This window comes from Coturnix japonica, chromosome 4 (genome assembly GCF_054131305.1).
Source record: "Coturnix japonica strain WE chromosome 4, WE-NBRP24, whole genome shotgun sequence".
Lineage (NCBI taxonomy): Eukaryota > Metazoa > Chordata > Aves > Galliformes > Phasianidae > Coturnix > Coturnix japonica.
Genome location: NC_140666.1, coordinates 28,672,449 through 28,688,691, shown reverse-complemented (window position 1 = coordinate 28,688,691; position 16,243 = coordinate 28,672,449). Strand labels below are relative to the sequence as shown.

The following is a 16,243-nucleotide window of genomic DNA, read 5'->3' as shown; positions in this document are numbered from 1 at the left end:
AAACAGTTTAGTTTTGTTTCCTGCTGTGTTTTGAATTCTTAAAAATGTTTTTTATACGTGTACAGTTTAACTTCCATCTTAGGAGGCCTCTCATTTCAGATCTAAACTTCTCTGTAAGGTTATGAGAAGCACATAGAATGTTTATCTCTACATTATCAAATGGTGATGGCGGTTCATAACAATGCAGTGATGTTAAATGCACTGAAGTGGTAATCACCAATTAAAAAATAATAATTGTTGTGTCAGTTTCTGTGATAGAAATGTTTGTTCCTCCTTTATACCAGTATTTTCTAAAATCAATAATTAGAACACAGCTTTCTTTGGGAATCAACACAGCACATTTCTGTCACATTAGAGTTAACAAATAGTAGCTAACTGTTGTTTTTTGATTGTTTGCAACAAGTACATGGTAACTATATTTTACTGGTCTGCATTTACATATCCAATCTTTATGAAGCTTATCTCAATGAAAAAAAAAAACAAACAAACACACACACAATCTCCTGAATAGTTTATCTATTCAATTTAAAATATAAAACATCTGATATAATGGTATAACAAAGTAAATTACATTGTATTTCAAAGTAAATAGCAGCTGTAATTGTGGTATGTAGGATGTTTGTTGTAGCAATTTCCCCTTCATAGAAAGACTCAATAATGAAAAAATTGAACTAGATCTTATACTAGACATCATTTCTTTTCCCTTTGTGAATCCTAATTCTCTTGTTCATATACTTTTCATCTGTCTATTACATGAAAAGCTAAAGCTACTTTATGAACATTCAAGTGTAATTTCTACTTTTTGAAATCAAATGTTATTCTCAAATATATTCTTTGGCCTGTATGATTTCCTAACATATTTTTGGCTTTTACTGCATATATTGCACTGTGATATTATGAATGTTTACACAAAATACTTTCCCAAAGGTCATATTTTATGAAATCTTCAGATACTCATTTTCAGAATGACTTGGCTGAGAGAAGTACAGGTTTAAAACTGTTCAGACTTTCTTTAGCTTTGGTACACAGAAGATTTTATCTATGCAAAGTGTCTAGAACTTTTTGTCCTTTAACTGAAATCCAGATAAGGAAAGGATGTGGATAAATATAGAACAGAAAAAATTCATTGCCTCATTAAGGCAACCCTGTTTGTGTTGTTACAAGGAGTTAATACTCTCTTCTGTTATCCTGATTTTTTTAATTTACTTCTTTCTGTGAAAACAAATTCAAAATAAGCTTTTGTTGTATGTTTCCTTTTCAGGAGATAAATGTCAACCTACTGAATACAGAAAAGTGAAAAATATGTTATTGGATCTTCAGAATCAGAGATACGCCGCACAATCAGAAGATAGAAATGTTGGTGAGAAAATGGCTTTAAGGAAACTTCTCGTAGATCAGATGTTTCATTATTTTGATTCTGACAGCAATGGACTTGTGGACACAAATGAATTGTCTCAGGTAAGATTTAGATTTGTTTCCATTAACTCAGAAGCCATTTAGTTGCTATTGTTCAGACATGGAATGCTATGTCTCAGGATGCTTTTGCTTTATAAAATACTTGCGTATCTCTGAGGTGGAAAACTCATTCAGGTTTTCTGCAAAAATTTTAATTATTCAGAAATTATCTTAATAATTGAGAAACCTGAATACAGTTACTTTAAATATACATAAGGAGGGGCAGAATATACTATAGGGTTGCTTTATCCATTAAATATTCTATTGTCCATTGCATGTATTCTCGAAGTAAAAACGTATTTTAGGAGTTAAAAAGAAAAAAAAAAAAAGGAAAAAAAAAAAGAAAAATAATATAAAAACCAAAACAGTATTTTAAAGCAATTTAATAATAATAATAGAGTTTTTACTGTGTTTCTTATCAGCAAGCTTTATGTAGTAATTGCAGATTTAGACCAGTAATGGTTGCACCAGTAGGCAGGACAGCACTAGTTGTAATTTACCTAAAATGACTGTCTCTGATTAATGTTGTCATGGGAAATGTATTTTGATTGACCGGATAGTATCAAAGTTTACTTATGAGAAACTCCATTGAAATACATCAAATTTGGTAATGTTGAATACTAGACAGCCACTAAAAAAATACATTCCTGAATGGATACTGCATTATAAATCGTAATAAGTTGCTTGGTTACGATTTATACCTGGGAAAGGGTAGCTCTGGGTTCTCAGGGTTCTGGCTGATGGCAAATGGAATGTGAGTGAGCAATGTGCCCTAGCAGCCAAAAGACCCATCTTTACCCTGCGCTGCATCAGGCCCAGCACTGTAAGTCAGGTGAGGGAGTGGGTTGTTCTGATTTGTGCAGCCTAATCTTGAACACTGTATAGTTTTGAGTATCAGAGATAAGGACTTCAAATGTAGTGAAGGGTCTAGAGGACAAGACATATGAGGAGCAGCTGAAGTCCCTGGGTTTGCTCAGCTCTGAGCTGAGGAGCTGAGGGTGGCTGCAGCTCCACATAGGGAGTGGAGGAGCAGCACTGAGCTCAGCTCTCTGTGGCAGCGACAGGGCTTGAGGGAATGGTATGGAGCTGCCTCGGAAAGGGTCAGGTGAGGTATTAAGAAAAGTTTCTTCAACAGAGGGCAGTGACCGTGCTCCCAAGCTGCAAGAGTTCAAGTAGTGTTTTGACACTGCTCTAAGAAAGACATAAGGTTTGAATATTGGCTGGTCTGTGTGGAACCAGGTGTTAGACTCAGTGATCCTTGTAGAGATATGTTTTCTTGATGTTTTTTTAAAATATTTTGGAACTTATGCTTTCAAGTGAATTTGGTGCCTTCATTCATTTTACAAATGGTACTTACTCTACTGTATAAATACATACCATACAAAGTTCTTGCAGGTATAGTTGTATGATTTATGTGTATTACTTATATAGAATTGAAACAAAGTGTTTCAATTCCTTAGCAATTAGTGTATTGGTTAATAATATAAAGAAACTAAATTTTAGATTCTTTTCTATTTTACCACTTGAAAGTATCTTGGCTTTTTTTTTTTTTTTTTTTTCCTCCCCCCTTACTATAACTCCCATCTAATTACTGAAGTACCACATATGATACTCCGAAAGCCATAGTCCTATGTATTTCCATGGTAACTACAACATGTACAAAGAGCACAGTGACTCTATTTGATGAAGCAAATGCTCAGTGATAAAATGTTATTTTTCAGTGTAGTCATCCTTAGCCATGTCTTTTCATTAGTAATGAAGAAGAACCTGTGTGCTGCACTTTTAAACATCTGTACCAGTGGAGGTGTTTCACTGTTTCCCAGTGTTCCACTACCCACCTCCCCTTGGTGTTCCTACTGCTGAATGTCAGTGGGTGCCACTTTTTTCTGCATAGATGAATTCAGTGACACACCTTTGCATTGTATACACTTCCGAATCAGATACCAGTTTTCCTGACTGCCACTCTACTGCCAACTGTTGCATGGCAACAATGTGTAACAGAATATTGGTGGGAAGATTTGACCAAAATTGACATCAGACATAATGGACCAATGAAATAAAATAGGGAGCACTATTTTTTTGAGTAGCCATCACAGTATTGAAGGTCAATAGAAAAAACACAGAGTTTCCGAATGTTTGTGAAGTTACAGAAATTTAATTGCACTATGTACACTTCTCTTTTATTTCTTTCTTGGTGTCAAGCTTAGTTTAAAAAAATAAAAAAGTCTTTCAACATGATATTTTCAACCATGCTATATGTTATTTGCAATAATATAAATAATTTTTAAAGCAATTGCCTTTAATGCCAGTCATGGAGCTTTTTGTTTAAATTCATAACAGACCATCAAATTATCTGATCCAAAGTATAATAAATAGCAAAATGAAATAATTGATAGTACTGTGTGGTTTGTTATATTTTGATGAGACACAAAGAATAGCATGTTGCTCCCAGAACAAGTTCTTTAGTCAGTTTGAATAGAGAAGAAAAATAATGATATATGTTTCACTTGAAGCCTTCTTGACAGCAGAAGCTTCATCTGAGAACCTCTGTCTCCCTTACCTAAGTCAAAGTGAGGAACATTAAATCATCTTGGTTATCCAGAATAGTGTGTAGTTTTGCAGTTTAGCACCATCTCTTGTATAATCTCAGCCGTTGTAAATTTTGGCTTTTGACTGATGGAGTTTTTAGTCTGTATAATTGTGGAGAACTGAACATACGACTCCAATCTAAATAAAGATTCAAAACAAGCAATCAAATTACAAGGACTTGGTGTAGGATCTTTAGTTGAAAACACTTGCTTTCAGAGCATTATTTGTGACTGTTGAAAGCTTGACACGTGTATTCTGCTGAGTTCAATCAACTGAATGCTTTTTTCTTAAACCTGGTGTCAAGTCAAATTAGATTCTTGTTTTCTTCTCCTTCTAATGTATTCAGTAGCCATAAGTATTTCTGAAAATTGAAATTGTTGAGAGGAGGAGAAAAGGAACAAAAAGTCCCAGTCTCATAGTTGACTAATTTGCAGAGTGAGAAAGGTTCCTGGCATTGAAAAGGTGATTAATTTTCTTGGAAAGATAATTATATAATATCCCATACATCTTTGCATTTCTCTTTTTGTGGGGAGAAAATGTTTGAAATGTTTACTGATACATTTATTTAAGAAAAACCATGTTTTTATTATACAAAATATATTCAGCCTTCGGATGTGGATTCTGCTGTTTATTTCTTGAACTGATTCTGTGTGTGTGTGCTGTCATAATATGTCCCACCTTAAGGAATTTCACTGATGAGTGAACATCTGTGAAAAGGTTCTATCAAAAATACAAGTACGGTGAGTTAGGAACTCCTGAGAGCAGTCTGTTCGATCCTGCTGATTTAAAAACACTCAGTACTGATGTTTTCTGTTTGCTAATAACTTGACAAGTAGACAGTTTTACAAAGGTCTTATGCAGGTAATAATTTCATGTCCCAGTCAGTCTGATCTAAATTCAGTTTACTAAAACATATAGTTCCAATTTCCTTTTTCAAAATCCAGATCGCCATACTCTAATGCCTACTCTGGCCTGTGTCTCTTGTGATAGAGGGGAAAAATCATACTGAACACCACAATGATGAACTTAGCTTTTCTTTCAGAGAATTAGCAGCATAATCCAATCTCATGTGAAGTCTAGAAATGTATGGATCAGCAGCAGTTTGAACAGCAAATTGGTGTTAACGAAGACTAACCGTGATACAAAATCTCTTCTTAATTTTCTAAAATTTGTCCTCACAGATCTTTAGGGGAGCTCTGCATATTGATTAAAACTGAATGAAATTTCCAGACATGCCCAAAGTATCTGCTTATACACTGAGATCAGTGTACAAACAAGCACTAAATCTTGTATCTGTAATCAAATGTTGAGCTTGATGAAGATAAGAATTAAATGCCAGAAAAATAGTAGCTACCTACAGTATCATTCTTGGAATTATTGCAGTCATTTGGACTAAATGTTTATCAAATATTAATGACTACTGCTATTTTATTTTTTAAATAAAATCAGATAATTATTAGATGAAAAACATCATGATAGATTTCAGCTCAAAAAATGGAATCTGATAATATTAATATACACCTTAAAATATAGGACTATAGTTTTAAGGGTTGGTGAATTTTAACAGGTTTTATTGCCTTACTGTATGCATGATGTTAAGCCCTTGTTCGTACAACTGAAGACAATGGGAGTGAATGTTTTAACCAAAGAAGCAAGCAAAGCAGCAGTGCTTCTCACCCTCCAAGTGCTGCATTTCCATGAACCAGTTGCAGTTTTATGTACATCTCATGACTTGAAAGCTCAGATTTCATTTAAAGATACAACAGTGTGTGCTGAAAACTTAAGTCTTCTGTAATTAAAGAAATAAGACTAGAAGTTACTATTTTTTCCTAAGCTACACTTTTGTCCTTCATGTACCACCTTAAGAGCTATTCAATTTTATTTTTCTTAATTCCGTTTACTGTAAACTCATAAATTGTTAAGTGTAGCTAGCACTAATGTTCAGATAGCATAGGATGCCTCTGTAATTAATAACAACTAAATGTTGCTTTGTGTTAATTTTTCTTATCTTTGTGAATGGTTTTCATAATTTCCAATGTGCTAACAAGGTTGTTATCTTTTTATAATGTGTTTATGTTAGCATACAGAAAATAACTTCCAGGAGGAAAATTGTCCTTTCTCTTCTCTGTAATACTCCTATTGTTCTTTTTTATACATTTAGACATTTTGGATTTACATGAATAATAACTGAATCCATTTGTTTCTATTCCTGCTGATTCCTTTGCAGAACAACTGGAACACAAAAGCCTCTGTATTGCTTGATTTTTCAGAAGCTATCATATAATGCAAATGGAGTAGCTTTCTAGTCATTCTGGGAGACAGGTAGAGGAGAAGAGGAGTAATTATTTTACAAATGAATGAAAACTGTATTTACTTTCATTTTTCTGTGTCTGGTACAAATCTGCAGCTGTTAGATGATTAGACTTGTTGCATTAGGTTTTGTTCTTTGAGATATGAAATTTTTTTTGTGTGTGCTATCTAAAATTAAAATTCTGAATATCTTTGCATACAAACATTTTAAATACCTTGGATGATGTCCAGAGCTTTAAACGTAAGCAGTGCACAAATTAAAGAACGTGTCTTACGGAGAAGTTTATATGATTGAAAATCTAGTAGCTATTAATTATGAACTGTTTACAAAGTAGATGGGCACCCGTAATGAAACAGTGGTCTTTTCAGGTCAACTACTTTGTTAACAGGTCCTTGGGGAGATAATAGGCTTTTCAAGAGCCTCTAAGAAACTGATAAAATTAGTAGGGCAATTGGTGTTTATTTTAGTTAATTTTGAAAATGTCTGAGTGTTTTTGGTGGCTTTTTTTTTTTTTTAAATTTTTTTTGTGGTTAGGAGTTACTGAGAGGAAAAAATCACATATGCTTAGGATACTGTCTTCTCATGGATATTCAAACTTTTCTAAATCACTGTTCATAAACATAAATAAGTGAAATCAGCTTTGTCATTTGCAGTTTTTCTACAGTGCTTCTGTTTAGCTGGATTACATATACTTCTTACATATTCTGATTTTTAAAATTAATTTCAGAAAGTCTGCTTTAAAGTTATAAACTTAAAACTTCAATAAATAATTACAAAGTAACTAGAAAATCCCTGACTCCACACAGTTTCAGTTCTTTGCCTCACAGCAACCTTAAAATGATCTATTAAATGATTATTAGAAACAATTAATTATACTAGAGAACTCTAAGAGTCCAAATGTAATTTCATGGTTATAATTTTCTTGTCAGGTAATAAAACGGGATGAGCTTGGCAAGGATCTGTCTGACTGCTCTCTGTTCGATTTGCTGAAATATGATGATTATAATAGTGACAAGCACCTAGGTCTGGAAGAATTCTATAGAGCTTTTCGTAAGTACAAAGATTAGCCTATTATTTTTTCAGTTTTCTTTCTCATTTCTTGCTTTGTCTTCCAAAAGTGGCTTGTTTTTTTAATCATTTTTAGATTCTGATACATCAAGATGCTGTATTTAAACAACAGGTGTAACTTAGCAGTCATGATATTATAGAGGACTCTTTAATGGAAATCAATAAGAGATCTGTTTGTGTCTGTGTTTCTCAGAGATTTTGGTAATGGAAGAATTTGTAGATGATATTTCTCAATGCCAACCTGCATTAAAAAAAGATTTGTTGTGCACAAGTGAAAACAAGTGCAGTCCAGACGTTGTTATAGAAATGAAAAAGGTAGAATGTTTCCCTACGCCCTTTCTTATTGAGTGCTGTTAAAACCAGTCGTGATAAACTCAGCAACAAATGTACTGCTTTAATTGGTGCTTTAGGATTCAGAGGGATGTACTGATTAGTAATACACTTCTGCCAGGTGCTTGTTCTCTGAATACCAAAGGTGTATGGGATAAATGCTTATAGTACATGTGAACTTCTTAATGTATTCACTGGGATATGAGTCAAAATGATATTGAGGAGTAGAAAGAAATGGGATGATTTCTAGTCCAATATTTATTCCTTTGTACAAGGTACGTATTCATTACATTGTTTAAAAATAAAAGCTCAAAAGGCTTCCAGATCATTGTGTGCTCAACAGCCACGGGAATGTGAAATACATTTAATGGCTGTAATTATAGCACAATGTGTGCTCTTTCAATAAAAGAAAAAAATTAGCTCTAGTTCCACTGCATTTGGTCTTCAGAGAGCTTGAATTTAGTCCTTCTAATCTGCATTAAAAGTATTAACAAAGAATACATATTGATTTTAAAGTATAGCTAGTGAAACAAAATGAAAATTAAATGGCAGATTTCTGGTTATTAGACTACTACTCTTTCAGCAAAACAAGTTGAAAACAAGGACAGTACACAGGCCAAGCCAAACTCCAAGTGAATATGACAGCTCCAGTCCAGAGATGTCAGATATGATCTGCTGCTTAGCAGTGGCAAATTCTGTGTTTGTGATTACAAAGAATATGAATGGTGAGTTGAATTCATGCAAGAACTCTCATCACATTTTCCGTCATCAAAGTACCTACTAAGTTAAAATCAAACTAAGAGTCAAACTCTGCTTTTTCTTTCATAGAGAAGGAATGCAGAAAAGATTTATTCCAAGCAAAATAAATACTTTTCCTTCTTCAGGATTCTCTTTGTGTATTTCACTGTTTCAATCTGGTATCCTAAAATAGTGTTATGGTAGCATGCGTTGTGATTGTGAAATGATTATTTTTCACCATGCGATGATTTTGACTTCCTCTGATGTTTTTAAGTATGTAGAAAAAACAATCCAAGTAATCAAAATATGGGCGTTTTTTTTTAAAAAGGGCTTTTCATAATTGCATCTTGAGATCTTACAACTGTGCAGTACTATTGGCAGGGAATAATTTCTGCATTTTTGCTTTTATTTGAAGAAGTCCAGAAGACATCTTACTGTAAATTAAAAATGCTTGAGCCATAATTTACCCTTTCCATAGTACTTTGTTTCTTGCGCTGATAGTATGTGTCTCTCTGGTTTTTAATTTTTCATCTCCCAGTTTTAAATCTATTTTTAAATACCAATCTCAATGTGACAACTTATGCTTCTAGTGTGTTTGTCTCTGTACCTCTTAGCAGTAGTGTGATAGATTTGAGAACTGTTGTACTACTCACGTTCTCACGTTCTCTTTTAAGGTTGTCTCACTAACAGCTGCAATAGGAGTTATTCAGATTTATGGTGAAGGGCAGTAAAGAAAATTTGGGTTCGTAAAGCTGAACAAATGGGGTCCTATACAAAAATGTGGTTATTTAATAAGTTATTAATTAAGTTACTAAGTTTTTTTTTGTTTGCTTTTCCCATCTTTATAACTAACAAGTTGCTTATTTAGGTAAGAGAAGGGAATGGATGAAAAAGAAGGAAGGAATTCCAGTCTCTTGCACAAGACAGTTAAATGGGCACAGAAATACAAGCACTGGGTTGTAGAGAAGTAGGCCCCACAGTCTGTGCTAATTCCCAAATAATTTCTCAAGGATGCTTTAGGAGACAGCCTTGTAGCTAAAGCAACTAAAATATGAAACATACCATAAATAGTAAAATATAATTTTAAGACGTGTTTGTATGTGGTGAAGACTAAAGAGCCCTCATTTTTAAGTATAGGTCTTAAATTATCTTTTCTACCTTGAGCAGGAGAGTGTGCTACACAATAGAATCAGCAAATTCAGAAAGCTGAAAAAGAACTGAGAGTATGCACTAGGGGTATTTGTGTCAGCAGGCTGAGCTATAAAGGGGATGGTTATAATCAAGCATACAATGCATATTTCTAGCTGTGATTTTTAACTGGCATTTAATAGCACTTCAGTAGGATTTGATCTTTGAACCCAGTTGGGCAAAATTAAAAGGTATTGTCACTGTTATGCTGAAAAGCTTGCTCTCTTGAATATTTTTTTTTCTTTTTAAAGGATTAGGTAATTACATGTTATTTAAATATGAATGTGTATCTATGGGCTTTGTTATCAGTAATGCTGCACCAGCACTTGAAGGTGAAAAATGCTTTTTTTCATTGACATATATAATTAGAAATGTGACTGTCATCTAATGACTGTAAATTTAGGATCAAATATGGCTGTAAATTTTGCTGCTTTATCAAGAGTTTGTCATGCACAACAGGAAGTCTATTTTTTTTTTCTTCTGGTAGATACTAATCCTCCTTAAGGGCAAAATAAATCATTGACTATTGTAAATGTATTAACATACATATAAATACATATGTATACCCATTTTAATATGTTTTATACATATCTGTGTGGTATATGTATAATTGCATATATTCTGTGAATTATTTTTATTGATCTGTTTCTGTTTGCAAAATGAGTAAAAGAGATATGCAGGATAACTTAAGGTTAAAATATAAACAGCAGTATAATAATTCCTCTCTGCTTCAGAAGATCAGATGTTGAGGCACTAAAAAAGAAGGGAAAGACTTAAGAGGGTGAACAGCCTTTGAAGTGTGCACTGAAGTCCCAGTCTGCAAAATGTTACAAGAATATGAAGGTGATTACTGGCTTGTGTAGTGTTTTGCAGACAAGTAAGCCTGATGTGGCTTTAGTGTTATCAGCTGCTTTCATATATTTCATGAGCTTGGTTTTGGTGGCATGGCATATATCCACTAGATATATTTACTAGATGTAATAAGTTCCACTTGATCAGTAGAGCATATAGAAAGGTACTGAGTTTTTTTTCCATTAGTATAAGATAAAGTGGGTAATTTAGATCTTTTAAGGACTTATGAAAGGAGGACTGAAGGGAATCATCCTGAACATACTGGTCAATCTTCCACTGTTCCAGCTGCACAATGTAAAATTCTGTTCTGAGAGTGATTCAGCTCCACCCTAGCATTTTATTTTGCCGGTTTGTTTTCCTTCACCACATAGTCCTAAAGAGATTTTATATAAGAGAATGTGGTTTTAGTCAGAGCAAGATGTATTTAACTTTGTCTGAAAGGGTGGCTGAAAGCATAAGATGCTGAAGCCAAACAAAAGGGAGAAGTAAAGTATACAGATTTGTGAATGCTTTTTCTTCTGAAAAATAAAACTCAGCTGATGCACTTCTTGTGTTTTTCAAGGATCTTCTGTCTTTGTGTAGTGTCTTCTGTGCTATGAATATAATATTCTTTGTTGCACATTCAATCTGCCTGTCTTCTGTTGCTCTTTTCTAAAGTAAATAATATTTATTCCTTTATAGTACCTTATAAAATGAAATTTCAAAGCAGATCACTTCAGGTGGCCTTCATAGTGGCTTACAAAATCTCAGGGGATATTAGAAGTAAGTAAATAGCTATAAATTATTCTCACTCAGCATAGTGCAGATGTGTATGTTAGCCCTTCTGTGATCACAGTAGAAAGAATGATAGTAATTTAGATATTTATGAATAGAACTGATTGAAATTACAAGTTTACGGTAAATAAGAGTTTTTCATTGGTTCTTTACAATAATAGAACTAAATGCTTTAAGAACTCATAAAATGAAGAAAAAAAAAAGGTGTTTTCCAATTTTTTTTATATTAATGTAGAACTATTATTGTTATTGTATGCGCCAAAAGGGGACCACAAAATTGAAGTATGAAAAAGAAGAGGCTCAGAGGAAACCTTATCATTTTCTACATTTACTTGAAGGGAGCCTGTGGTGAGATGGGAATGAACCTTTTCTTCCATGTAATTAGTGACAGGACTAAAGGGAATCGCCTCAAGTTGTGCCAGGAGAGATTCAGGTTCGACATTAAGAAATACTGCTTCTCTGAGAGAAGAGTGGTCAGGCACTGGAATGGGCTGAGCAGGGAAGTGGTGGAGTCACTGCATCCCTGGAAGTGTTCAAAAACTGTTTAGATATTGTACTGAGGGACATGTTTTAGTGGGAGATGTTGGTGATATGTAGACTGTTGGAATGAAGCCTTGATGATTCCTTGTACTTGCTCTATGTATTTAAAAGTACCTTAGAAGTGTTATTCAGGTCACGGATACAAACTGAGATCTTATTACTGGGGAATGTTTGTGAAGATGCATTTAAAACTTCAGTAACAGCTGTTATTACAGAAGTTGTTCAGGGATGATGATACAAAACTTCGATTCATTGTAGCTTTTAGGAGAATCTGTGTGACCAGTGATTAATATGAATGTCAAAACTAGTGCTTTGTTTTGTCTTGAATTGTATGGAAGGGCAAAAAGCAAGAAGTATCCATAAATGCAGGTCTTAGTTGAGAATTATTATCAGGTAGTCTAATTTCTGCAAAATGTTTTTAAAATATCGCTGCTGTCCTTAAGATGGTTTCACTCTTAAATTAGACTGTCAACTGCAATTATTACAGGTGCATGTTCCAAAATCATTTTTTAAAATATATATCTCTAATAAGATATCTAAATCTAACAAGAATCAAAGAATTGTTAATGTTGAAAAAGATCTCTAAAATCATTTAGTTCAACCATCCTTCAGTATCCATGCCCACTAAATCATGTCACTCAGCAATACATCTATATCTTCAAGTCCACAAAGTCTTACTCAAAAAATACCTATTGGATTTATATTTCTAGCATTTTCAGCGTTGTGTCCAAAATATTTATTGTGAAATCTGAGTCAAAGCTTTATAACTATGACGAGTCCTCAATAATAAAACTGTCTAACAAATGGCAGAAGAAAGAGTTTCTGAGGTTCTGTCTCCTGCTATCATTAATTCCTTCTTGGCAAAAAGTAGTGTGTGTCAGATTGTTTCGGGGAGAATTATATTTCAGCACTGGAAATACAAATTAACAACATACTGAGTAGAAGCTATTGAACTTAGTGGTAATATTTTTCCACTTGATAATGATCTACCTGTACTACGTATATTTTCAGTCTAGAGATTATCAGCTGGAAAAGAGTACAAAGTGTAGAATGGGCAGAATTTAGAGCTCATGGTTTTAGCGTGAATAAACTATTATTTCATAAATTTAGACACATAGAAATAGAATTCTAATTAAGTTATGCATGTGTCACGGGTTACTTAGATTTACCTATGCCCGTGACAGGGGAAGCCACCCCATGCCCCCCCCCCCCCCCCCCCCCGGGGCCCGGAAAGGAGGGGGAAAAGGGGAATGGGATAAAAACAGCGACAATCTAAGGAGGAAAAACTTATTTTACTAAATATGATATCGAAATACAAGATAACACAATATAATATAATTGAGGCTAACAAATCGAACAAACAGAGAGAGAGAGTCCCCGAAAACCGAGAGGCCTACTGTGAACTCGAGGCAACACGGCTGGAACGCTTCCCACTCTCCGAGAAGTTTGAGAGAAGAAGGAGGGCACTCCAGCCTGGGAACGAGATTATATAGCGTCCTGGTCCCGTGACTTATTATTAACCCTGTTGTTCTCTGGGATATGTAGTCTTCTTCTGTGGACTGCACATTCAATAGAAGTATCCATACTTTACATGATGTTATGATGTGGAATACTGATAGCAAAATTACAAAATTACAAAACCATGACAGCATTGTAATAAGTGAATGATTGTGCATTTAGCTGTAAATAGCTATCCATGGTGAACTTTAGTGTTGCAGCTGATATCTTTATGTTGCTAGTTCAGAGATATTTTCATTTTTGCAAGTCATTATACCCATAAGATTGGGTCACTATTTGTGTTCCAGCATTCACAAACACCTTCATCTAGATGGTTCACATTGCAAAATACATTTAAAACAATAATTTATAATCAGTTATCTTTACTAACAGTTTTAAGGGAATCAGTCTTATTCCAATACAGGGGATAAGGCATAGGGGAGAGAAAATGTTTCCAGAGTATTATACACAAGAAGGAAATACTTGAATGAGGGAGGTGATCACTAGCTAATTCACAAACAAGGGCATTAAAATATATTATTCACATCAAAATTACACTTCTCCAACTGCAGTGAATATTAATAGGCTCATAAAATATTATTTAGTAAGAAACCTCAATAGCTGTTGCACTACTTGTTTTCTTTGCACCCATAAAAATCACCTCTTTATCTGAATTTCTTATTCGGAAATTGTTTTAGCCTAGAGCTATAATACTGCTAACCAAAAATAAATACTCATTTAAGCAAAATTACTAAAATAATTTAACATTATCATAATTTGAAGTCTACATACGTATTACTTTTCCTTCAAAAATAAATGGAATTGTATGTAAGTTATTGAGGAATCAGCACAGTGTATCATCTCTTTAAAACAAACAAACAAACAAACAAAAAAGCCATGAGTCGAAAAAAGAAAGGTAATAGATGAAATTTTCTTAAGAGTCTTGGGTTTGTATTTGGGATAGTTGCTTTACTTTGCATGTAGAGCAGAATGTAAAAATCTTAAATCTGCTTACTAAAAGGAGATTAGCAACACTTAGCAGTTGTTTGAATGTTGTGTTTTTTAAAGACTTTCTGCTAACCAGAATTCTGAAGTAGATTTACTGAAAAGTGATAAGAATCTGAATTAATTTCTCAATTGTGCTTAAGAAATGGAAAAAGAAATTGAAATAGAAGTTGGATCTCAAGTCATCAAATGGAGATTCTTTAAAATACTAAGATAATTTAAGTATTACAGATGATGAGTGAATTAAATAGCTGGCTTTTCTTTCCAAGGATCAATTTATTTATTTTGAGGAATTGATTATTGTTGACCAGCTTTATGTTGTACGATGTTCCCTGCAAGCTTGAGTTTTACAAGTTGTTCTTAAGCAAAGAGCATTAATGTTCAATTTAAAAACTATGTAACTTTATTCGTCAAATTGGTGGGTGTTGTTATATCTTTGTACTGCCTGGTCTATTCTGGAATCCAAATCAGTCTTTTTCTGAAAGAAGGCTCTTGGGGATTTGTTTGTTTTTTTGATAACTCATCTACTTTACTCATTATTGTTGGTTCTGATCATATGTGTAGGTAAGCAGAAAAGTTATTACAGTCAGAAGAGGACATTAAAAGGTTTTTAGTAGTTCCTGGGATTTGTTAATTACGTAAATGTGTCTGACATGCACTTTAAAGGGGGATCTTAAGGAATAGTTTTGGACCTAGATCATATGAAAGTACATTGGAAATTTTGTAAATAGTGATTAAAATAATAATAATAATAAAAAAAAAAATCCATCCCTGCAATGGTTGTATGTTTTCCTTTAGACTTTAATGTTATAGAAAAGTGTATTACATTATATTGGGAAAGTTTTTTTGATTGAATGCTTTTAAATTTATATTACAAATAATAAGACAAAAGAGTTGAAAAATGGCTCCACTGCTTCCATTGCTCTCCAAGTTCCTTCTAGTTTTCATACAGAATTACTTTCTGGCAAAATGTTTCTGTTTCAGGGAATTTCATTACTAACTTCATTTCCAGAACATAAAAATTACAATTTCAGGTTTTACTATAGTATTCTTCCATAATGTGCGAGTATAATTACTCATTTAGTTGTCAGTGTTATGTTACCATAGCATGTTACATGTTGTATATTTTTGCTGTTTACTGCTTCAGAAAGACAGTATATTTGGCCAGCTGAAATAAAAAGTGGGTGGGATATCTGCATCTAAATATATCTGTAAATCCTCAAAGAAAATGAAGTAATAGATAAAATAAAATAAATACTCATAAAAATACTCAGATAAAATAAATACTTGTTTTGAATATTGAAAATATTTTAGATACTTTATAATTTTTAGAAACTTTAACACCCATGGGGGTGTCATGGAGGAACATTCTGACAAACCTTGTTTTCTTACATCAGGTAATTGTATTCTAAACTATGATGTTTCTTGCATCACTTCTATCATTTGAACTTCTGAGAAACATGCATCTCATAATTTTAGATAGTAATTACGAATTCATTATAGTGATGCATGCAAGCAGAATTCAGTAGGAGCATTTTGGAAATGCAAATTGTGAATAGGTAATGAAATTATATATCACATCAACTCTACTGACTGTGATTGTTGGAGGATTTATTTAGTTATTTGAATGGTAAATATTTCATATACAGGTGTAAAACGTATGCACAGTTATCTGAATGTGTTTTAAATACTTTGAATTAAAAAATAAATGAATAATTAAACATAAAATTTGTACCAAAGGAAATAAGCACAAAAAATATACCTGTGTTCATGTGGCACATGGAATGAATTTGCCACTAGATTCTGAAGCTAGTTTTTGAAATAAATTGTGTTCTCAGATTATCAAATGCTATGTTAAGTAGGTTAGCAAATCATCTGTATGGGAAATGCAGTTTT

The 16,243-nt window shown here is 33.3% G+C and overlaps 1 protein-coding gene across 2 annotated transcripts in view; it reads left to right on the top strand.

The window, feature by feature from the left end:
• The window catches only part of FSTL5 (follistatin like 5), a 219,016-nt gene that overhangs the window by 125,013 nt on the left and 77,760 nt on the right, over positions 1–16,243 (top strand). For both annotated transcript variants that reach the window (XM_085544805.1, XM_015860999.3), the window contains exons 5-6: positions 1,262–1,458; positions 7,285–7,405. In XM_085544805.1, the coding sequence (XP_085400931.1) occupies positions 1,262–1,458; positions 7,285–7,405 (318 nt within the window). The remainder of the gene's footprint in view (positions 1–1,261; positions 1,459–7,284; positions 7,406–16,243) is intronic.